The sequence below is a fragment of the Scaptodrosophila lebanonensis genome, unplaced genomic scaffold (genome assembly GCF_003285725.1).
Source record: "Scaptodrosophila lebanonensis strain 11010-0011.00,11010-0021.00 unplaced genomic scaffold, SlebRS2 tig00000089-arrow-pilon, whole genome shotgun sequence".
In the NCBI taxonomy this organism is placed as follows: Eukaryota; Metazoa; Arthropoda; class Insecta; order Diptera; family Drosophilidae; genus Scaptodrosophila; species Scaptodrosophila lebanonensis.
Window position 1 is genome coordinate 5,079,937 of NW_022060565.1, and position 23,368 is coordinate 5,103,304.

At 42.7% G+C, this 23,368-nt stretch overlaps 5 protein-coding genes across 5 annotated transcripts; 4 read left to right on the plus strand and 1 right to left on the minus strand.

Annotated features, from left to right (window-relative positions):
• The first annotated feature begins 4,480 nt into the window (after positions 1 to 4,480).
• LOC115626832 (synaptic vesicle glycoprotein 2B) lies at positions 4,481 to 8,143 on the plus strand. Its single transcript, XM_030522313.1, has 8 exons — positions 4,481 to 5,022; positions 5,105 to 5,283; positions 6,043 to 6,224; positions 6,287 to 6,522; positions 6,583 to 6,884; positions 6,951 to 7,110; positions 7,168 to 7,295; positions 7,906 to 8,143. The coding sequence occupies exons 1-8, from the start codon at positions 4,514 to 4,516 to the stop codon at positions 7,959 to 7,961; spliced, it is 1,752 nt and encodes a 583-aa protein (XP_030378173.1). The 5' UTR covers positions 4,481 to 4,513; the 3' UTR covers positions 7,962 to 8,143.
• A 3,918-nt stretch (positions 8,144 to 12,061) lies between these two features.
• Positions 12,062 to 12,907, plus strand: LOC115626821 (3-oxoacyl-[acyl-carrier-protein] reductase FabG). Its single transcript, XM_030522302.1, has one exon. It carries the CDS (start codon positions 12,068 to 12,070, stop codon positions 12,839 to 12,841), a length of 774 nt encoding a protein of 257 aa, XP_030378162.1. The 5' UTR covers positions 12,062 to 12,067; the 3' UTR covers positions 12,842 to 12,907.
• Positions 12,908 to 14,493: 1,586 nt separating this feature from the next.
• Positions 14,494 to 17,979, plus strand: LOC115627016 (RUN domain-containing protein 1). The gene is made up of 3 exons (XM_030522541.1): positions 14,494 to 16,085; positions 16,853 to 17,686; positions 17,765 to 17,979. Exons 1-3 carry the CDS (start codon positions 14,779 to 14,781, stop codon positions 17,952 to 17,954), a joined length of 2,331 nt encoding a protein of 776 aa, XP_030378401.1. The 5' UTR covers positions 14,494 to 14,778; the 3' UTR covers positions 17,955 to 17,979.
• A 1,020-nt stretch (positions 17,980 to 18,999) lies between these two features.
• On the minus strand, positions 19,000 to 20,442 carry LOC115627017 (crossover junction endonuclease MUS81). Its single transcript, XM_030522542.1, has one exon. It carries the CDS (start codon positions 20,434 to 20,436, stop codon positions 19,156 to 19,158), a length of 1,281 nt encoding a protein of 426 aa, XP_030378402.1. The 5' UTR covers positions 20,437 to 20,442; the 3' UTR covers positions 19,000 to 19,155.
• Positions 20,443 to 20,590: 148 nt separating this feature from the next.
• On the plus strand, positions 20,591 to 22,109 carry LOC115627018 (GPN-loop GTPase 1). Its single transcript, XM_030522543.1, has 4 exons — positions 20,591 to 21,261; positions 21,321 to 21,550; positions 21,621 to 21,747; positions 21,816 to 22,109. The coding sequence occupies exons 1-4, from the start codon at positions 20,656 to 20,658 to the stop codon at positions 22,020 to 22,022; spliced, it is 1,170 nt and encodes a 389-aa protein (XP_030378403.1). The 5' UTR covers positions 20,591 to 20,655; the 3' UTR covers positions 22,023 to 22,109.
• Positions 22,110 to 23,368: the final 1,259 nt, after the last annotated feature.

The following is a 23,368-nucleotide window of genomic DNA, read 5'->3' on the forward strand; positions in this document are numbered from 1 at the left end:
CAATTGCTTTTACAAAGATTAATGTTGCTATCTCTTATCTTTTCCGTCAGCAAAATAGAGACGTTCATACAGGCAGACTAGCAAACAAACAATCTGAACAAACAAATGCTAGTTGAGTCTAAAAGACAGAAAGATTAAGAAATCCTACAAGTATTTAATCGTATATTCTTCGCTCTGTTTTTTCTCAAATACAAGTATATGTGCATTTTTCAAATCTTCATCTAGACCTGACGTATATTCTAACGAGCGTAAAAGTTATCTTGGTCTACGCGCACGCCGAACCTACATACCCCCCACAATGTCTTACAACAAAACTTAATTCCTCCATGGTCATGGACTACAATCTATATATCCTACTGTAACGTATCTAATCTTACTTTGTTTTCCGACAACATTATGGGTTCCCAAGATTTTGATATAAGAACTGTTTCTTAAGTCGTATTATTTCTATTATTTCGATGCATTGCGATTGTTCTTAAACTGTGGGATGAGTTGTGATTGAGTGACAAACACACATCGTGATTGGCATTCGTTTCGTCATATTTGTACCTATGTATGTATAACATCTGGCCTAACATTCTTCCTTCTTGGTGTTAGAATATACCCTTACACTTTCCAGTAAAGAGTATAATAAATTGGAAATCTGCAAAATCAGACTTCTCCAAGCTCATACCACTGTGAGGCGACAAGTGAAGATGAACTCGCTAGTAAAACAGAACTCGGGCCCGCTTCATGTTTCCTGCCCACCTCACCACCCAGCAGCAGTTCATTCAGAGACATGCTATTACTTATATACAAGTATATATGTATATACAAGTAAAATTGTTTTTGGTCCATGTGACGCCATCAAGGTAATGCTGCGCCCCAAATGACTAAGCCGCCAAGGGGCGACGACTCATTGCATTACACTTATCTAATGAGTGAGCTTCCCAGTGATCCCAGCGACTGTTTCCAAGCACGTAAATCTCCCAACCCACGGCCACCTACGCAATACGTCATAAATCAAGGGGCCATCATGTCGTCACAGCCGAAACGCGACCCATCATTATTAGACTCCACCATTAGGGAGCACAGACCTGATTTCGCTAGGGATGCACGAACAAGTACATACAAGTATACACGTATGAGTTCAGTTTCCAGACGCAATTTCAGTTTCAGTAACAGCTAAGCTATGGTCAGACAGCCAAATAGTTTGCACAGCAATTTCACTAATCAGTCACGAACAATGAAAGTAAGTTGGTATTGTTTGGAGCTTACTTAAAAAAGTTATTTGTTTGATAAAAGGAGTTTGTGTGAAAATTATTTGCGTGTCAGCTTATTTATGGTCAAACCGGCAAACAATTTGCACAACAGCGACTTTTTATGGGTATGTCTTGAATATTTAAAGTACGTTTTTTTGGATTTCCTAAGTTTAGATTACCCGGATAATGAAGCAAGTTTATACGAAAATTATTTGCACGTCTGATCGCAATCACAGTAACAGTTAAGCTTTGATCAACAATTTTCTACACCAGATTAAGGTCTACTTGTAAATCATAGCGAAATTATGTGGAAATTATTTGCACGCCTGATCGCATCTAATTGTGACAATTAAGCTATTTGTCGAAGCATGTTCATGGCCCATAAAAGTTGTATACTGAAAGGTAGTTTAGGATTTAACTGACAAGGCCCAGTTTTGGGCAAACTATTTGCTTGTCTGACCGTTGCTTTACCGTTGCCACAGTTACATTTGCACAGTCGTTGGCCAAGTGATCGCCGTGCGATGGCTTTTATGATGTTATGGTGTTGATGGGGGTAAACGACGGTAAACAAAGCGCACTGAGGCTGAGTAAACGCCATTTAATTGCCCCATAGGAATCAGTCACAGTTCCAGTGGCACTGGCAGTGCCAGTTGCTGTCGCGTCGCACAGTGGGGCCTTAGGCCGAAACAGCTTGCGAAAATCAAAATTTTCATGAACGCTTTGGGAGTAATGAATAAACGTGTCTAATAGTTTTTTTTCCAAAGATTACGAAAATCTTACTCTCAAAAAAATCGGAATTATAGTTTAGGACATATGTGCACTCAAAGTCGACCCTTTTTTAAGCTCGCAACAATTAATTCAATTTGATGCAAATACTTCATCTTTCAGGTATAATATTAGCTAAGTTATGAAACGAATCATTGATGTTTTGATTTGTATTGCTAGATGAATTAATTTTATGCATTATTTAATAAAAACTATGTCTTTCGTATTTGTAGTTATCTAGAAAACGTTATTTTTTAAACTACCTATTTTTAGGGTGTTTTTCAACTTTGATGGAAAATACAAAAAAAGTACCCAAAAGTACCTCGCCCATATTTTCAAAATATGTTCCCTAAATATTATTTTACCTAACGCAATAAAACTTTCATCCGCCCGGATCCGCCGGTGTGCACCAGAGCAAAAAGAGTGCCGCAACTTCGGAAAAAAATCAGCGAAAAAGGCGCTGCCGCGGGTATAAGAAGAAGAATGCATTGCAGGTAGATTCGCAGTAACGGCTATTAGGAACATTGTATTTAGCATTATGGATACAAAAATATACCTAAGCGGTCCTATTTGATCCACATTTAATATTGTGCAACCGAAATTATGCATAACATTTATTACAGGTAGTGTAATTTACAATATCAGGTGAAGGTCTTGCAATCTTTTTGACCCTTTCATGAATTGTAATTTCTTTGCTTTAAAGCATTTGAACAGGCAAAAAGAGGTTTTAGTTTATTATCTTAGGTATGCGTTTAGAAATGGTATATATTGCCAATATTTTTGGTGCAGCGTAATAGTCGAATTTTGACTTAAAAAGCAATCAGTTGTGTCTAACTAGCAGTGAATAGTATTTTTCAATATAATTTACGTTTAAATACCTTAAAAGTGATTTTTCTTTAACATGGCTGTTCAAAATGCAACATTATTTGATCTATTTAGGAATTCCAATGATGAGAAGGAATTTGAAGAAGCTGTTCTGGAAGAGCTGTATGATGCTCTGGAAAGTGCAGATCAGCAAAAAATGTTGAGAAATAAGCTTAAATTAATTTATTCTAAAATCAAACAGAAATGGATAAGCGTAGGATATAGCAAGCAGAAATTTGATTTAAAATATGAAATCTGGCTATCAACGACTACGTACTTGGATACATCAATGGACGATGTACCCTCTACATCAACTGGACGAGCCAGAGGAAGAACAACGAAATCCATTGAAGAATGCTCGGATTTTACAAGAAAAAGAAAGCTTGTCGATGTCACAGAAGCCATAGCTACGGATCACTTGTCGGAGGCGCTGTCCATGAAATACACCAAGGATCAGGAAAAAATAAAATCGCAAGTCACAAAAGCGGTTGCTGACGCAAGCCCAGTGCGACTTAAAAGGATCAAGGAAAGCATTCCTACTCCGCCAAACTTACTGCCAAAGCAGTTCAGTGCCGATGAGGCTTTGGCATTGTTTATGGATTTGGGATTGTCAAAGGAAAAATATTTAATATTGCGACATTCCCTAATTCGGCATAATGTTGATGTTCTTCCTGGGTACAAACAAATAGGATCGGCTAAGAAAGAGGCAGTACCTCAGCCCACAATAGTGACGGAACAGTCAGTGCAAGTAACACTTCATGGCCAATTGGAGAAATGTCAGAGGAAGCCCAAGAGTCGAGGAACAAGGACTATAAAAAATTCAGATATTTGAACACATGCAAGACGTCACGAATAAGGCAAAACGAGGATCTCTTCAATATGTTGTCAGCCTCTTCAGATCCACTGGTTTCATCCCTTAGACATGTGAGGTCTCACAAAGAATTAGTTAGTAATTATTCTTCGGACATGGTGAAATTATTAGATATTCCTTCGAATGTAGACGACTATTTTAAAGAAAACATATTAATGTAAATAATTGCAGCTGTCAGTACTTTATAATAAAAATTAATGTAATCATAAAATATTAACAAAATATTTTATTTTAATTTTTTTTTATGTAAAAAAAATTTTCAATATTTTTAAATTTAAAAAAAAAATTTGTAATATTTAAACAATTTTTTTTTCAATTTTTAATTTGTTAAAAACTAAAAATATAACATAACTGAAAATAATTGTATCATTAAATGTTTTTTATTAGTTTGATTAGGGAAATATTGCACTGGCAACAAAATCCAACTTTGAGCACACATTGCGCAGCTCCTACAAATCACAGCACAATGCGCTATGACTTGTTTCAAAGCTTAAGAATTTTTCTTTCAAACAAAATTTGAATGACGAAAATTGCTTCAGCCGTTCAGAAGATATGATTTTTGCAACGAAAAAAGTCCGAAGGCCCCACTGTGCGTCGTATCGCGACGTCATTTTGTTGTTATGGGGCGAAATCATCTGTTGATTTTGGCACATGTAGTGAGATTTCCTCTGCCTACAAGATACAGTGCAACTGCGTTGCGATTGTTTAGTAACTCGACGGCAACGCGCGCCACATCAACGGCAACGACAGCTCTTCCCTACAACAAAAGAAAATGAGTGAGCCCGTGAAGGAGTTGGACGGAGCCAGCCCATTGCCACAACAACAGCTGTCCACAATCAGTGAGCAACTGGAAGCGGCTAATGGTGTGGGCCAACAACAACAACGACAAGAACAGGAAGATGTCGCCAAGTCGCTGCCGGAAGCAGCAGACTTCGAGACCGCCATCGATGCTGCAGGCTTTGGTTTATTTAACATATTGCTGCTGCTGGTGAGCGTGCCATCGGCCATGGCGACTGTCTTCGAGACTTCGACGATGTCCTACATATTGCCCAGTGCCGAGTGCGATTTGCGTTTAAGTTTGCTGGACAAGGGCATCCTGAATGCCATCACGTATGCGGGCATGATCAGTTCCGCCATCTTTTGGGGCTATGTGGCCGACACGAAGGGCCGCAAGAAGCTGCTCATTTTTGGCTTTGTGGCCGATACGGTATGCGTGCTGGGCGGCGCCATCAGTCAAAACGTGGTCCAACTCATGGTGTTCAAGTACTTGGGTGGCTTTGTGTAAGCTCTAAGACCTATCCTCTCTTACTACAAGTATATGTATATCCTCAGCTAATCGATTGTCGCATTTTGCATCTTGCAGCATTAGTGGCCCATTTGCGGTCCTAATGAGCTACCTGACTGAGCTCCATGGGCGACAGCACCGCCAACGCGTCATGATGGTGGTGGGCATCATGTTTTCCATAGCCACACTCTGTTTGCCCGGCCTGGCGATGCTGATACTGCCAGAGCAATGGAATATACATATATGGGGCTTGTCTCGTAAGTTGTATGAACTTGAACAGATAATTAGCCTTTTATTAGCGCCAGGCATTACGTATTTTGTGGCTGATAAGCGAGCCAAAATGACAAACAAGTGATTATGGCAGCACGCCAAAAACAGCTGATAGGTTCGCACGATATCAGGTAGCTTAACTGTTAACTGAAGCAATCGGGAAAGGAAGAGGAAGGGCTCAATATTGGTTAATCAGTAACGCAACAGCATGAGCTCATTATTTCTCCTTACACTGAGGGAAAAGCAGAACAATTGGGCTTGAAATGATCCCATTACTCTGGAGAATTGCGAATTTTCTAATCAATCGGGAAAGTTTCCAACCCGATTTATTATTAACAAATATCAATATGTCGAGTGAATTAAGTTTATTACAATTGACAATATTTTATAAGTACTCCTTAAATTGAATTTTCACAAAGGGTTCTTCTTCTCTCGCTGGTCGATCTCAATTGACTTATTCTTATCTGTTATCGGTTACTATCGCTTAATGATCACTGTTAATTACTCACTACTTAGATATTCGATCACTATTTGGTCTATTATTAGCTGTTAGTGATTGCTTGGTGTTCCTACTGTTACACAGTTAGCGCATTCCTACAGATAGGAAACAACAAAAATCTAGGTATATGCAATGAATTAAGTATCGGTCTATTGAACTTAAATCTAAGATATTGTACTTAAATAGGACAGATCTTTGAACTATTGGCCATTTAAGGGTAAATATTAATCATTACTTTTAATTGCAGTGCACTCTTGGCAGGTGTTTCTGGCCATCTCGGCTCTGCCAAGCATTCTAAGCAGCATACTATTGAACTTCTTTCCCGAAAGTCCGAAATTTCTCATGTCGCAGGGCCGCAACAAGGAGGCTATGCAAGCCTTTCAACTGATTTATGCGCTGAATCATCACAAGGCAAGGAGTGCATATCCGGTAAGTAGAATCATCAGAAGAGATTACAACATCTAAGCATTACTAATGCAGAATTTTCACAGATCAAGCTGCTAGTCAATGAGGTGCCGGAAAAGCGAAGCTCTCTTAAAGCAGACGTTGAGCATCAGTTGGGCAAATCGAAGTTAAATCAGAACGGTTTGGAGGTAAGCGGCCGAGTGGCAGACAAGCCGCAGAGTAGTCTACGGGCCGGACTAGCACAGCTCCGCCCACTCTTCGTCAAGCCCTATTTGGGCCTCTCATTATCGGTGTATTTACTGAACTTTTGCGTTCTGTTGGGGTAAGTCAAGTGATTTGGAGAGCTGGCAGGTCCTGCTTATAACACTGTTGCTCCGCGCAGCCAAAATACAATGCGCCTCTGGCTGCCACAATTATTCGCCTCCATTACGGAATATGAGCAGCTTATGGTTGGCCAGGCAACAGTTTCAGACTCGAGTATATGCAGAATTTTGGAGTTTAGCGTGAATCGGACCCAGCAGGCGCTATTGACGGGCGTTCAGAGCGATGGCGTTGTTCGCGAGTGCACGGTTAACATAAGTGCTGCTTCCTATTCCAATAATTTGATTGTCAGCTTTGTGGGCCTGTTCTCCTACATGGTGGCCGGCTCGCTGGTCAACCTGGTGGGCGTCAAGCGCATTTTGAGTGAGTAACGCCGACAAAAGCCGTTACAAAAACAACAAAACACAGTTACTTTATTTAAATTTTCAGGCTTTGGTTTGTTTATTGCCGGCTGCTGCGGCATTGGGATGTACTGGTCCAGTTCTGCTGCCTCCACGGTAGCCATTGCCTCGCTTTTCGTAGCTCTGGGTAGTATATCGAGCACATCAGTCATTAGCGCGTCGGTCAGCTTATTTCCCACATCGTTGCGGTAAGTAAGATTCATTTAATGGAGTGCTGTTTTATTACCTATTTATTACATACATAGCACCATGATTGTGTCGCTGGAAATGATGTTTGGACGGCTGGGATCTTTGCTGGGCAATATATTCTTTCCCACACTCATGAATCTAGGCTGCATACCACCCTTTTTAATGATCGGCTTGTTTATGCTGTGTAAGTTCCAAGCGTAGAAACATTCAACAACTACAATCATGTATCTAAATGTGTCTGGCTATCTTTAACTTGCCAGCATCTGTCCTACTCTATTACTCTCATTTTCATCTCTTGTATCGCTCATCACATGTTTTCTCCATCAACCAATACAGTTATGGTCTCCCATTCTTCTTCAATGCCTCCTTACTATCAGTCTTCTAATTCTACCCAGCTCTTCTTCAACTCTTTTCTTCATCTTTACAGTCCTCACCTTTCCCTTCATGCTTCTCATGTGAAACTCTTTGTCTTCTCTATAGTCGAATTTTTTACTACCAGTCTTCTAATTCGACCCAGCTCTTCTTCAACTCATTTCTTCATCTTTTTATTTTTCCATGACTTGTTTACCGTTGATTGTCTTTCTTTCTTCTTGGTAACATTCTTTTATTATTTTGATTATCATCTCTTCAATCTTCCGAAACATCGCTTCGTATTAAGCCAACACTTTGGTTATCTGGTTATTTCCCTGCTTGGCTGCTCATAATATTTATCACTACTTGTACATCATTCAACTGTTACCTAACACCTTTAGTTCTTTCTCATAACATTTACATTCTCTTTTGCTACGTTTCAGCGGCTAGCGTGATGGCTGCATTTCTACCACTGAAGAACAAAGCGGCACTGAAATAGTACAAAATCTGAAGACATACACGTAGATGGAGTTTGCTTATATATATTTCAGAAAGAAAGACGAAAAAAAAATAGGAGGAGGAAAACGAAGCAAATTCCAAAGCCCATTAGCTGTTAGTTTAACAATAATTTATTCAAAGTTACAGCATAAGAAACAAAAACAATTAAAACTGAGCTTTCATCTCGTTGTATCTTTCTTTTGCTCATCCTCCTGATGTTATTCGTAATTTCTGTTACTCTTCATTCATCACTTAAAGAAGTTAAGTCTATTGCACTCCCTTGGGCTTAACAAATTTGCATGCAATTTTGCGCCATCGTCAATTATTCTATTCATCAATTTCCATAAACTTTCCTGACACCATTGATTGCATTTATCAGTTCTTGACGTGCTCGAAGCAACGCGGCAATTAGCAGAATCAAATTTGCTTTGCAAACGAAGAAAAAATAATAATAATACGAAAGAAGAAAAGAAAACTTACTCTTTCATGCCGACAGTGCAAGTTCTTACTGTCAAGAGCTTTAAGTGAAGGCCACTCGTGGCATCACCCTCACCCTCACCCTCATCATCTCCGTCACCTCTATCGTCACCATCATCTCCATCATCATCATTATCATCTTGGCTATCTCTTGCCACTCTGCTTGCACATGAGAAATGTAAATGCAATGGAAATTATGTGACAGCAGCAGCGACTTAGTTGATAGCCAGTAGAGAAGAAGTGTAGAAGAGTATAAGAATATTGGGTGGCCAGGCATATAGACGAGTAGGCAAGTAGGCGACCAGGCGACCAGGCGTTGTTCCAGGCTACTTTCCAAGGCTTTGCCAAGCGTTGCGGAAGCTCATGACAAGTTGAACAGCTTGCTGCATGATTTCACAAATGTTTCAAATCAAGCAAACACCACAAAACTTTTAATTAAAAACTTTAAGCAAATGATTCAAGCTTGCTACGGACACGAATCCAGCGCGAAATCTGATGCCAGCCCAGTGATAAAGTCGTGTAAACCGCAACAGGTTGCCCCCGACCTCCAGTAACTCAACACGCTGAGCGCAGCACTTAAAGTCATGACTGGATATAGCTACGTGACCAAATCTTCTGTTACGCTAATCACGCTCACGCAGCGAAAAATTCCCTTACACACTCCTTTTCCTGCAATCCCTCGGCTTATATTTCAGCCAAAAAAGTTTTAGACGGCTTTTCACATACACGCTCACACCCGCACCCGCACCCGCACCCGCACTCACACCCACACTCACATCCGGAGTTACATTCATTTCTCATGCGCTTGACTTGGGTGAGGGCATATACTTGTATGTACAAACACTCATACTAGTATATACATACGAACATTTGTACAGAGAAGTATATACTATAGTATATATACAAGCGATATACTCGTGGAAAAAAAGAAACATTTTAAAAAACACACCCAGCCACCGCTGGCACATGTCTGTTGGTTATCCAGCATGAAGTTGGCAATTCGAGGTCTTGAAAAATGCTGTTTTTCATTCTATCAAAAAAATTATACATAATAGTTTTCATTCGAAATGCCAGGACGATCAATATTCTATATGTACAAAATTGAAACAATGCAACAAACCACACTAGAGGCAAACATTTGGAAATATTGGTAGCTGCAATACATCAACCATAATATTAACAAACCATAATTATATCAACCATTAGAAGCAAAATAATGAGTTAACACAAAATGTAGTTTTTCAAAATTAAAATATGAATAATACATCAAATTAAAATCTAAGGAATACAAATAACTAACTACAAATGCTAGAATCCAGCAAACCCCAACATTATTTGTGGAAAAATAAAGATAAGAAGAAAAACTAAGCATTAAAAACATTAAGGTTTATGCTTTGGAATTGTGCTCAGTAATTTTAATTCGCTTTATGCAAATAAACCCAATAAACTCTTTTCACCCTTCAGGCAATATAGCCACAATTTTTGAATATGATTAGAAAAACTTGGATGGGTGCTCCATAAAAACAATTTGATTTAAATCTTTTTAGTTCATTTAATGGTTTCTAAAACCAATTAAAAAATGTATAGAAAACAGATGACAGATTAGAAGCGCAATTGATTTCAAATATAAACAATAAGTAGTGTATACATAATTTGTATAGAAAGTTTTTTGTGCCACTGTCTCATTAGCGTGTGCCAAGAATGTGCCGTAATGCCTTCGCACTGACTGGGAAGGTTAGACAATTACGCGCAGGTAGTCGGTCTGATACGGAGCGGATTGGAGTTTTCCCAAAGAGCTATACAAAGATTCTGCTCACTATTTTGTAGTGTTGTGCTTGCATGCTTTTGTAGTTGGTTATCAAAATGATAAGCCAAACAAATATTAACTCGAGCCAGCAACGTCAACTCATTTTAAAATAAGAGCAAATCGAAATTGAGTTGGAATTCGGTTGCAAAAGTTATTTCAGTATCTCCTGTAAATAATGTGTAAGGCACTTGTAATAATAATACAGTTTCAATATGATTCTGTGTTAATAAACAGATATGTATATACATACATAGTAGTGCCTCACAATTTATTTCGTGCAGGAGTTGTACATTTGTAGAAGCTTTTAATTGCTTTCTTATATAAACATTACTTAAATGCAGATTTGTAGCTACATATATACTTCAAATATATTTTCAAGCACTGCTGCTGCATTGAAGGTTACAGTTTATTTCGTGCAGTTCCTAAACTTCCGTTGTTGTTATTATACCCTGTATCCAAAGGGTGAAAGGCTAAAGTAGTTTTGTGAGAGGTGAAAAAATGTGAAATGTGAAAAATGGATCAGTCTGTCTGTCTGACCGTCCGTCTGTCTGTATGAACGCAAGGATCTCAGAAAGTATAAGAGCTAGAGTAACCAAACTTGGTATCCAGATTCTCCTAAGCCCGAGAAAGGACAAGTTTGTTCATTTATTCCGACACACCCCCCACACTCCCCCGCTATATGCAATTTTCTATAACTCTCCCAATTCTTGGAATTTTGAACTCAAATTTGTTAGTCACATCCAGTTAGTGATTATGGATCTGTATAATAAATTTCATTATGATGGGCCAATTAGAAAAAAAGTTTTAGCCATAAATGTAATCTCTGCCCAAACTCTGCCCGCAGCTCTTGTTGTTGACTTGCTGTTTGTTAACTTGATTCTGTATTGCACACATATGTCTCTAATTATGTATGTATGTATTGGATATTTTTTATATAATTTACAAGTAATTAATGTAAATAATTTATTTTTGTTTAAATAATTCTTAAAGTTCGATATTGTTATCTTATTGTTTGGAGTGGGTGCAGGGTATTTAAGAGTTGAGCTCGCTCGACACTAGCATTCCTTACTTGTTTTTTAATTTAAAATCGGAAAACCGTGGCCTTTTTAAAGAAAGGTCGTGGAACGGACAGAATTTAAAAACGGAAATACCTGAAGTCGTAGGCCTGAGGAGCAACTGGGAAAGAAATGCTTTGCTGAAACGCTGCGCCACGAGCTGCATGTGAACAGCACTTCAATGGTCGCGAAGCTGTAAAGAAGCCGTGCAATGGCAAAAAAAAAGAAGAAAAAAACAGAAATCAGCATAAGAGCACGTTCTGAAGCCAATCGGATGGTTCGACAATGGTTTTTCTGGCAGACGGGACCAATTTAACACATGTGGGGCACGCATTTTTCCCTTTGGGTGTGGAAATCAAAAACATACATATACATAGCTTCATACTGGGCTCTTTAACGGATGGAAAGAAGAAGTACGTGTACACTCTTATTAATCAATTAAGAGGCCGATTAACTCGCACAGGCGTAATGGCCTCCAGAGACATTTCACCTGTTCAATACGATTTGGTGAAGGGTATAAGAATAGTATTACAGGCAGACACAAACGATACACGACAGACGACAGATACTCGATATACTAAAGTCGACATGAATGGAAAGCTTAAGCAGCTTTCAATCGCCACATCAATCGAGTAGACGACGTTCACGCTGCTGAACTTCAATTATAATTGCAGACGCTTTTGCCGTAATCTTATCAACGGCATTTGCGGGGCAGAGCCGTCGAAACAATATTTGATTGCCGGCAAGCTCGGCTATCAGTCTGCCAAGATGAGTCTAAGTGGAAAGGTTGTCATTACGACGGGTGCTAGTAGCGGCATCGGTGCTGCCATTGCCCAGGTGGTGGCCCGCGAAGGGGCCCGTGTTGTGCTCGTTGGTCGCAACCTGGTGAACCTGCAGGCCACACAGGCGGTGCTTGTGCAGAAGCAAGGACGCCAGGCTGGCGATGTGCTGATCGTGCAGGGGGATGTGACCAAGGATTCCAAGTCAATTGTTCAACAAACGCTGGCAAAGTTCGGACGCGTCGATGTGGTCGTAAATAACGCCGGAGTTCTGAGCGTGGGCGGCTTGGCCGATCTGGACATTGAAGAGTTCGATCGGGTGCTAAACACCAATCTGCGTGGTGTGGTTCTGCTAACACAAGCTGCACTGCCAGAGCTGTTGAAGACGAAGGGCGCTGTCGTGAATGTGAGCAGTGTGGCTGGACTGCGACCTTTCGCAGGTGCGCTCAGCTATGGGGTGTCCAAGGCCGCCTTGGATCAATTTACCAAGATTACGGCCATGGAGCTGGCACCGTTGGGTGTGCGCGTCAATTCGGTTAATCCGGGCTTTGTGGTCACCAACATACACAGTCGCATCGGCATCAAGGATGAGGTCTACGATGCAATCCATCAACGCGCCATTGAAACACACCCCATGGGCCGTGTGGGTGATGTCCTTGAAGTGGCCGAGGCCGTGGCCTTTTTGGCCAGCGATAAGGCCAGCTTCACCACCGGCGCACTGCTGCCCATCGATGGTGGCAAGCATAATCTGACGCCTCGCTAAAAAGTATTATAAACGCTATTCTTAAACTACTAATAAAGAGAACATGTACTCGTATTCTATCAACAATTTCCCACTGTACCTATAGACCCACAAATGACCGCTAGAGTTGGCGTTCAGCTTATCAGCGGTTATAACTTTTCCAATCTAAGACACTGATAGGCCATGAAGATGACTCGTCAACAAATGTTGAAATCACACCTCTACGCCTTATCTTAAGAGGTTCCCCTGCTGATTGTCACTCACTCAAAAATACTGGTACAAATGTAATTGCGAACGTTTTAACTGCGTGATCAACAACTATGCCCCTTAACGGGCTTTCACAATGGAAACCATTTATTTGAACGATTTGGGACAGCTTTTCGTTTGTTTTGTTTTGAAAAGGTGTTAACTGTCTCTCTTCAAAAGCTCTCAGCCAAGTCACAGCAAACACAATGAACTTTGTAAACCACCAAAGCATCAGATTAAGCTTGAAAACTAATGAAAAGCTGCATTTCAGTAAACAGTTACTAGCAGTTACTAGAACCTAAAGGCATTTCCCTTAGCAGCAGTTACAATTCAAAAATCTGTGGCTTAACGATTTAAGCAAAATATTATCGGATTGGCCTTACACCAATAGCTTTAGCCTCCTATCTGAGCCTTAACTTAAGAGAGTGGAGAGGCAGGTTTTTTATTATTAAAAATCAATGGGTTGACGATTTATCAAACAAAGTGATGCAACCCTTGGGCTTACCCCTAAAGGAACTGAGAGCTTTACATAAGTCTAAGGCCTACATTTCGAATGAAGAGAATGGCCGTTAAATGCTTCGATAGCTTCTTTTTGAAATTAATATTGAGCCACAAATCATCATAAGCTACTTTGGAAGAAGGCTTCTCGTAGCGGTTGTTGGCCTTAATGGGTTTCCTAGAGACTAGGGAACTTCTGCGTATTAATTTGTGGAGACGCCTTGCATGTCACCCCAGCGGGCTAGCGAGGGGTTTCTATTGCTTTCTAGGCCAAGAAAGTGAAGATTAACAAATATAACCTACAGGATCTCCCCACGAGATTCTATATTTAAGCCACATACTTCGTACTTTGTATATGATTTAGTTACATAGTTTTAAGTGCAATCCTATAGATATATTCTCTGGACAATTGTTGCACTCCCCTTTAATGTAAAACCGGATGAAGCTGCCACATAGGTAGCAGCAAATCTGTTAATAAAATGTAGTACAAATTTTGAAAAACAAAATATTAATTTGACGGTTTAAGCCTTATGTTCACTTACAAATTGGTTTCTCAGAATTAGCTTTTTATGCTTTTATCGGGTGCTTTAGCATTCGCAGAAAATGCAACCAAATTCCATTAAACAGCATATCCGGAAAATTGAAAAGAGAAGAAAAACAAACCCCAATGGTTAAAGCTCGTAATGTCAAGTGCAAGCACTTGAAAGCTTGCAGCGACACTGGCGTACGTTTCTCGGGAATTCCAAAAGGAGGGAACGACGTTCTCATTGCATATCTGCGGGCGTCGTTCCCCCAACGCTGGCTACGCCACTGAGCGATTAACAAAAAGCTCCCCAGAGCCACCCCCATTGACAAAAGCTCGGCCGTGACGGCCAACTGTTAGTGCTAAAGAATCTGTCGCTGGCATCGGGGCCAGTCTAAAACACAAAGCGCGCCGTACACCAATGAAGTGAACCCAATCCTGCCCCGTGGCGAACATACGACGAAAAACACTCACTCACACATACACACACACACACACACACACTACCACGCACCCACCACCCGTGTGGGAAAGCACAGAGCCAGCTGGTAGCGAACTATGCACTTGATTGATTTTTCGCCATAGGAACGTGGCTGGGCAGCGAACAGAGGCACAGGAAAGTATAAACAGGGGAGGAACAAATTCCTGTGCATTGCGAGGGAGCAGCTTCTGCTGCAGTCTGGACGCCAATATGGATGACATTCTGCTGTCTACCAGCTGTGGCAATATGGATACTGTAGTTGCTGCAACAACAGCAACAACAACAACACCATCAATAGCAACAACTGCCTTCGATAGCAGCAGCATAATTGAAATCAAAGTTCCAGATTCAATTCAATCAGAAGCATATCCCGAAGAAGACTCCAATATTATTGATGCTGTAGCTGAAGCCATTACTGATGGCAATGCCGAGGCGGTTGTGGATGCAGATGTAGATGAGGTGGATGATGGGCAACCCCTGAGCGAGCGTTGGTCACCACTGGGAGCCAACTACGACGATGCGCACAGTCCCAGCTCCGAGCTGTTGAGTCCCGACTGCTGTGAAGCGGAACTGGCAGCCAGCCTCGAACGGGAGAGGCAACCAACAGAGAGTGCCACTGAATTGGCACGACTGCGCAACATCGAGGAGGAGCAGGAGCTGCTTACTAGCTCCCTCCTGGCGCTGACCTCACACTTTGCACACGTCCAGTTGCGCGTGCGTCAAATTGTGGAGGCGCCAGCCGACGAACGGGATCAGCTCCTGCGAGATCTGGAGGATTTTGCGTTTCAGGGCATACCAGAGGCGGCCCAACTGAAGGAGAGTGCAGAGAGCGAGCAGCCTGACGATGGCAAGCCAGTGCAGCCGGACAGTCAACTAATTGAGCAGCTGAAGACGCAGCTGACGGAGCTCGAGCAATTGGCCTATGAGGCAGGGGCGCCGGGTGTGCTGCCCCAGCAGATGCTGCTCGAGAAACAAAAATTCATACTGGACGAGTTGAAAACCAAGCTCAATCTGCAGGTGGAGCAGCACGAGCTGCCAGCACTGAGTATGGAGCAACTACGTCATCAGGTGGACAATGCCATTGGCGAGTTTGTCGGGCCGCTCAAGATGAAGGAACAACTGGTGGCACAGCTCAAGACACAAATTACCGATTTGGAGCGCTTCATTGCATTTCTTCAATGCGACACTGGAGGCACTGAAGGCGCCTCCAGCTCGGCGGACAAGCTGAAGCAGCTCAGTGGGGCCTACAACAGCTATGCAGCCAAGCAAACTGCCCGACAGATGCCATCGAAATCGATGAGCACCAAAGTGGCTACGGCAGCTCCAAGTTCGGAGGTCTCACATGTGGAGTCCGCCGAGTCGGAGCCACGAGGCGAGAGTCTCCACAGCAAGGCTCACGGTCTGCTCGACAAGGCATCGCTGCTCATGCAAATGTTCGCCAGCACGCATTTCGCCACACGACAGGCCGACTTTCAACAGAACTCCCTGAAGAAGACGCACAAAGGCAACCACTGGGGGTGAGTACGGATTCAATGATCGTAGCAGATAGAAATGCTTTATCAGGAACACTCAAGTGTCGTTAGCTCCATTACCCGTCCGGTACAGTTTCCTCAGCCATATACCAATGGAGTTAGCATGTGGTAAACGGAGGGCTGGCTGATCGCACAGCTGGGTAACTGGGTGAACACATCTGATAATCTCGAAACAAATGCTTAAGCAAAGTTTCCGCCTGAGGGAAAGCTTAGACTGTGGTCTATTTCAGGCAGGTTTGCTTAAATGATTATCCATCTGCGGCTGTCCACTAAAAGTTCAGGGCACATCTTCTTTTCCCCGTTGAATAAAGGAGATTATGTTGTGGGTTTATCGTTAGAGTGATTCACAATTGATAGCAGAATGCCTTTCATTAAATAAAAGTCAAGACCCACAAAACGGGTTGAGAAAACGCGTAGAGTAATTAGGCATTAGCAGAACCTGATCCGCATCGAAATGAGGTTCCATAAATCGTGTAATCGTCCACTTTATTACAATTCTTAAGTCTAGAGGTAGAAGAGTTCTATTTTTAAAATTTCTATGTATAAACTCAGATGCTTTTATTAGCAATGAATTGGGGTAATGATACACAATGCAGAACCTGCAGGGCTTTGCGACTGTCCAAGGCCCAGAGATGTTAAAGCATCCCCTGACGAGACAACTGCTCCTTCTCATAAGGGAAGTTGTCTTGTTCCTGTAGGGAGCGCCGAATTGGGGTACAAAAGACTTAAGCTTTTGGCTCACATCTTTGCAGTGATCTGCGCGCTCAGCTGGAGGTGGACATCCAGGAGGTAGCCGCACTGGCAGCTACGCTCAGCTGCGATCGCGAAAAGCTGGCCAACATCAAACGAGCTCTGCGTCAGCACCAAGCTTCCAATGCCACCGACAGTTCGGGCACGATAACTGCCCAGAATGGAGCTCTGACTACAGTGCCGCCTCGTTGTCGTCGTGCCGGCTCTGGCTCCGGCGCTGGCCACGAGCTGACGCCCTATGCCACCGCTCAGTCGTCGGACGAGTCCGATGAGGACGCCTATGAGCGCTACGACTGGGATAAATCGTTGGGTCGTCGCATTGTGCACATGCGTGGCGACTCAATAGCCACCATCAGTCGAGAGCTAACCACAGTGGTGCGCAAGAATTTTGCGCGCACCCTGCAGCAGCTGATACAGCACGGTCTGCGCATACCCGCCGAGTCGGCCACATCCAGTCTAATGGTGCCCTTCCTGCGCTGCCTAAATCCGGGCATGATCGGGGCACAGCGCATGGCGGCACACGACGAGCTGCAGGAAACCGACGGCAGATTTGGCAGCGGAGATGGTGGCCTGCGCGCTCAACTCTTTGGCAGCGGACGGGCGATGCACGCCTGGGAACTAGTCCTGGAGTACTACTATCTGAAGCATGGCGAGGAGTACAACAATACGCCAGCCCGCAAATTGTCTCAGAGCTTTCAGCTGGACATTGTGGACGCCCAGGTGGTGACGGCCAAGCAAAGCCTGCTCACTTCCGTCGGCATGATTGTGGCCATGCACAGACCTTACAAGCGCAGCTACAATGCACACTTCAAGGCCTTCGTCTGTGCCGGTCTCAAGTACGTAGTCCCGTAGTCCCGTAGTCCGGTACTCGCTCTCTATACCCGACATCATTTAACCTCAATCTTCTCTTGCAGTGCCCACTTACTGGTGGAATGGCTTAATCTGATACTTAGCTGCAATGAGCTCATCGACACCTACTATGCGACCAACAGCTACGTGGCACGAACAGGATTTCGGGACTCGCTGCGATCCATTGATGCGCTATCGAAATTTGATTTCGATCTGCCCATAGATCTGGCCGTAAGGCACTTCCGAAACATATAGAGGGATACGCCTCTCCTACTAGCGAGGGGGAAGTTCGCAAACCAAACGAGTTAACGATATCGGTGGCCTCATCAATTATAGAAAAATTCGCCATTGCCTTCGTCCCGTGGCCAACCCCAGCACATCCTTGTTCGTATGCATTATGAATGTTTGTATGTATGTATGTACTATATGCGTGTAAATTTCCAGTTATTAATCGTATTCGAATATCAGGCAGAGCAAAGGGCTCTGCTCAACCTCCAGGTAGACATGAACATTAGACCGAACGCATTGTTTCCAAATTCGAAAACCTATTGGAATTTCAATGTCTTCTTATACCCTGTCCCCGAGTTTGTTAGCCCATTTGATGAGATCCGAAACTTTTGAACCATAGCAGCTGGGAATAACAAACTTTTTCAAACTTAGAATCAAGCTTATTTCTAACCACAAATAGCCAATTTTTTTGTGTGTAGCTGCCATAATACCGATCAAATGGAAGATAGTGGTTTGTGGAATCACTTTTTTATTAAAACCTGTTTTATAATACACCGCCACAAGCTAAAGTTGAATCAAAATCGGTTAATTTTAGCATAAAGATAGTTGCAGGACTGTGTTGAAGGGAGTTGCGGGTGTTGGGTATCCTTTTCTTGTCATCATAATATTCTCAATATTAGAAGAATCAATATCAAAACCTTTCCTAATAGGTCTGTAGTGGGTGGGATGTCCAATTGGGGTTACTAAACAACACAGCTAGTATATAACTTTTATATTTCCTTATGAATATCAATCGGTGGTTCAATAGATTTTGTAGCTATTGAAATGTTGGAATCCTAATGTTGCTCTGGCTGTGGGTCTGTCAGAATTTCGGAGAGTATTAGAGCACTACTGTAAATAACAATTGTCTGATTGTATCTTACAATGTCTTTATTAGATATTGTACTTGTTAGGATTATTCCAAACATTTATGCCACACAATGCGTCAGCTTCAGGCTAATGGTCATGTTTTCCAAAAAATGTTTTCCCTATTACTAGTCCAATATATGTACAATATATAGCTTATGTATAATCGATGAATATATTCAATTTAAGCTGAATTTAAGCTCTTTATGTATAATTACATGTATATAATATTACAAGTAGATATGTCCTATTAACTGATACTTAAATAAAATTGCTAACACAAATTGAAAGCCACTCCACCAATAAGAAACTAGTAATACATCTAGTTGAACTCATTGGTGTAGAACTCGTAGATGCACTGACTCAGTTGTTCGCCCAAGGGACGTTGCAGAGGTCCGCAGGGAATGGATGCAAGCAAGCGCCGCCCTTCAGCCGCAGTCTCGCAGACGGCATAGGCATCGAGGAGGAGGCGGGGCGTGGGATAGCGCTCCACAATGGCCAGAGCACGCTCCAACGAAAGCGAATGAATCTGCAGCAGCTGCTGGACAAAAACCTCGCGCACTGTGAGTTGCGCATTGCGGGCCGAATCCTCGTAGAGGGCACGAAACTTGAGCAGCCCGACGCGTGCGTCGCTGGGGCAGATGGGATGCAGCGACTGCTTATCTACACTGTGCAGGAATTTGGCGCCGTAGAGCAGCACCAATGTACGCGTAACACCAGCCAGATAGCTCATAGAGCGGTAGTGGTTGTCAGTGCGCACCACATGGAAGCCGCAGTGGATACGCGTATTGACCAGCGCCTGCTCCAGTGAGTCCAGCGGCAGGCCCACATGCTGATTGTCGCCATAGTCCTCGATCAGGTAGATGACATGCGGGATACCGCATTGGCGGAGTCGGTGCTTCTGCTCGTGAAAACGGCCGTCGCGTATGCTGGAGGCGAGATCGTCCATGCGCTTGCGCTCGACAATGTAGGGCAGGACCAGCTCGTTGCCAGCCGCGTCGCGTGCTATCCATAGGAAATCGCCCACGGTTAGGCGACGCACCTCGTGCTGCACCACAAGCGACTGCAGATAGCTGCGGGTTTGGTCCAGCACGCGTTTGTTCTTGCCGCTCGTCTCCTGCGTGTCCACCAGCAGAAAAATCTCAAAGCTGCCGGCGTCCATGTGAACAAAGCGTTCCCGTTCCTCGGCAGCCGCCATTTCCTGCTGTGCCTTTTTGGTTAGCTTTTTGGGTTTTTTATTGATGCTGGCCGCTTCCGTTGCTTGTTGTTGCTGCACCGCCTCGACCACTTGTTGCACTTGCTGCTGATACCGCTCGGTAGTGTCACTGGCCATGACATGGCTGGCCATCATTTTGTGCTGACGCAGCTCATCGTCGATCAGTTGGCACAGCGTGCTGCCAAAGCCGCGCAGCACGGCGCATTCGCGGCCAGAGTACAGCGGCAACGGATAACTGTGCAGAGCTTGCAGAGCCTGCTTAAGCTTGTGCTGTGATTTGTGATTGCGCTGCTCGGCCTCCCGCAGCCAACGCTCCAGCCAGCGCGTAAACAACGGATTGGGCTCCTGCAGCTGAATTTTTAGACGTGTAACGGAGTTGTTCGGCATTTTGAACTTCTGGGCCAATCTGCGCGCTACAGCTGTCTCAGCTGACCATACTCTCAAAAGACTGCTGTTTTGCAGCACTGGCCAGCAAACAGTAATTGGTGGTGGACTGTGACTGCTTTTCACTGTGACTGGCAAACTCAGCTGTAAAACAAATTGAAAATTTGCACGCAATTTGCGCGTTTCTTAAACGCAGAGTAATTATAGTGTTTTAGGATTAAAATGGCCAGCGCTGCTCCAGAAGGTGGTGCTCAAAGCATCGATAACATTAAATTGGAGTCGCTGTCGCTAAGCGAGGGCATCCGCGATGCACCGGTCTGTATTATTGTGCTCGGCATGGCCGGCTCCGGCAAAACTACATTCACGCGCAGCCTCATCGAGCACGCGCAAACACAATTCAATCCGTATGTGGTTAATCTGGATCCGGCCTGTCGTGAGGTGCCGTATGCGGCGCACATTGACATCCGCGACACGGTCAACTACAAGGAGGTGATGAAGCAATACCAGCTTGGACCAAATGGGGGCATTGTGACAGCCCTGAATATGTTCACCACGAAGATGCCAAAATTTGTGGAGCTGATCAGACGCGCCGGCGAGCGTGGGCACAAATGGTGCATCATCGATACACCCGGCCAAATTGAGGTCTTCACTTGGTCGGCGTCGGGCAACATCATCACCGAGGGCTTGGCCACCATGTTTCCCACCATAATTGTCTATGTGATGGATGTGGTGCGCTCTGCTTGCCCCACAACCTTCATGTCGAACATGCTCTATGCCTGCTCCATATTGTACAAGACACGCTTACCCTTTCTGGTGGCGCTCAACAAGGTTGGCCATCTGCTATTATTTTCAAGAAGCTTAATGTCTCTATTTTCTTGGTGTGCTAGATTGATTTGAAGGACTGCAGCTTTGTGCAGGAGTGGATGACTGATTTCGAGGCGTATCAGGAAGCCTTGGAGAGTGAGACCAGTTTCGTAAACAACTTGACGCGCACCATGTCCCTCACTCTGGACACGTTCTATGAGAACCTCACCACTTGCGGCGTTTCGTCCACAACTGGCGTGGGTTTCTCCCAGCTGCTGAAGCACTTGCTCGATTCTGTGAATGAATATGAGCGGTAAGTCCCCACTGCATTGTCACATATATCTAATGATTTTAATATGCAATTGATTCGTATTTTATATTAGCGACTACAAGCCCGTATACGAGAAAATGCGTCTGCAACGTCTGGCTCAGGAGCAGGAAGCAGCTCCAGCCTTGGACCCGAAAATCCAATCTGAGGGTGTGGCATTGCCTCTAGGTCTGGACCTTAGTGTACGTACATAGAAGTACAAACATAGCTAGCTCCCCAATATTAATAAGTATTGTCTAATTTAACGTAGGACGCGCCTCATAATACTGGTAGTAACGTTTTTCTTGTGGGAGCTGACATGAAGCCCGAGCCAATGGAGCCGGATGAGCAGGAGAGTGATGTGAAACGTGATACGGAGGATCAAAATTTTCATCGTTTTGTTCAAAATCATGTGACGGCTACGCAAACGAAACATGTGAAGCTGCAACAGGAGGCGGAAAAGGCAGCCCAGACCTAGTATTAAAGTCTATTAAATTTTATATATACATATGTTATTTAGATGCCAGAATCTATTAATACTAATAATAATATAGTTTTATATGAAGAGAAACGCGTTTCAGTGATTGTAGTTAGTTTTAGGTTTTTCTTTATTATTCACTTTAACAAGCAAAAACATTCAATATAGTGTGTGTTTTTTGTGGGTGTATATTTATAATTATATTAATATATATGTACGTTTATATATGTAAATGTATTTATTTGTGTCTGTACGCTTGTAATTTGTTTCCTGGCATTGTATACGGACTTATTTGTTTTAGCTTTTTGCAAATCAGTTTTAACATATCAATACATACACATATATAGAGTTATATCTTTACCGAGCCCTAACCTTACATAATACATACATACATACAAACGTACAAGGTATACGGCCTTAAATTCAGACCGACTTCAATAGAGCTTTTGATTTTCTTGAATTCTCCCTGTCGATGTATGCAGTGTGTGGCTTATGTTGTTGTTGTTTTGAGCAAATCAATTCTGAGTACATATGTATATAATTATGCATACACGCTTACTTATTAGTACATACATACAAACGTTTAATGAGCATTGATTACATTGTATGGCCTACTTAACTAATCCGCTTCCTCCTGTCTGTCTGTCTTTCGTCCATACACCTCCCTTTCTAAGTATTCTAAGCCTAGCCCTAAGTTCATGAATTCAGACATGTTTGCATTGGAAATGAGATTCAGAATACTATACTCATAATCAATATATAACCAAAATACGCAAACTCCTCAACAAACTCTAGAACTGAAGCGCCTTGGGGGGTTCGTTTTCAACTGATCCAAATAATTAAATACTCTCGAACTTTTCAAATGAGGGCCTTCTGAATGGTATTTTTAAGTTTTGAATTAATTTTTTAATTCTTCTATCTAATCATGATTCATAACGTAATGCAGAAATGTGGTAAAAATCCAATCCAAAACAAATATAGATCTAAGAGTGTTATAAAGTATGTTGTATGTATATTATTTTTGATTTTTTTTTTTTTCAATTAAATTAGAATTTTCAGAAACTGAACAAAATACTTCCACTCATATTTATTTCACGTTTGAATCAGAGATTCCACGTTTACAATCTATAAAGTAACTCCAAAACGACCCAAAAACTGTTTCAAATCGGTCCAAAGGACATACATAATCGTTTATAGTTGGTCTTCAATTTCTTTAAATTGAAAAGAGTGTGAGTTTCAGAAACTAGTTTGAAACAAAGTTGAATATCGTTCATGTAGACATTTCTTGGACAAGGGCATCAAAAAAAGGAAGATCTAAAAAATTCGTTATTTAAAGATCTACTAAA

Bases quoted from the DNA above. Each gene is read 5' to 3' on its own strand.
- LOC115626832 (XM_030522313.1), top strand. From the start codon at position 4,514: ATGAGTGAGCCCGTGAAGGAGTTGGACGGAGCCAGCCCATTGCCACAA. The intron at 5,284-6,042 runs GTAAGTTGTATG...TTTTAATTGCAG, and splicing joins ACATATATGGGGCTTGTCTC to TGCACTCTTGGCAGGTGTTT. The intron at 6,523-6,582 runs GTAAGTCAAGTG...TGCTCCGCGCAG, and splicing joins AACTTTTGCGTTCTGTTGGG to CCAAAATACAATGCGCCTCT.
- LOC115626821 (XM_030522302.1), top strand. From the start codon at position 12,068: ATGAGTCTAAGTGGAAAGGTTGTCATTACGACGGGTGCTAGTAGCGGC.
- LOC115627016 (XM_030522541.1), top strand. From the start codon at position 14,779: ATGGATGACATTCTGCTGTCTACCAGCTGTGGCAATATGGATACTGTA. The intron at 16,086-16,852 runs GTGAGTACGGAT...ACATCTTTGCAG, and splicing joins CACAAAGGCAACCACTGGGG to TGATCTGCGCGCTCAGCTGG. The intron at 17,687-17,764 runs GTACGTAGTCCC...CTTCTCTTGCAG, and splicing joins TTCGTCTGTGCCGGTCTCAA to TGCCCACTTACTGGTGGAAT.
- LOC115627017 (XM_030522542.1), bottom strand. From the start codon at position 20,436: ATGCCGAACAACTCCGTTACACGTCTAAAAATTCAGCTGCAGGAGCCC.
- LOC115627018 (XM_030522543.1), top strand. From the start codon at position 20,656: ATGGCCAGCGCTGCTCCAGAAGGTGGTGCTCAAAGCATCGATAACATT. The intron at 21,262-21,320 runs GTTGGCCATCTG...TTGGTGTGCTAG, and splicing joins TTCTGGTGGCGCTCAACAAG to ATTGATTTGAAGGACTGCAG. The intron at 21,551-21,620 runs GTAAGTCCCCAC...ATTTTATATTAG, and splicing joins TCTGTGAATGAATATGAGCG to CGACTACAAGCCCGTATACG.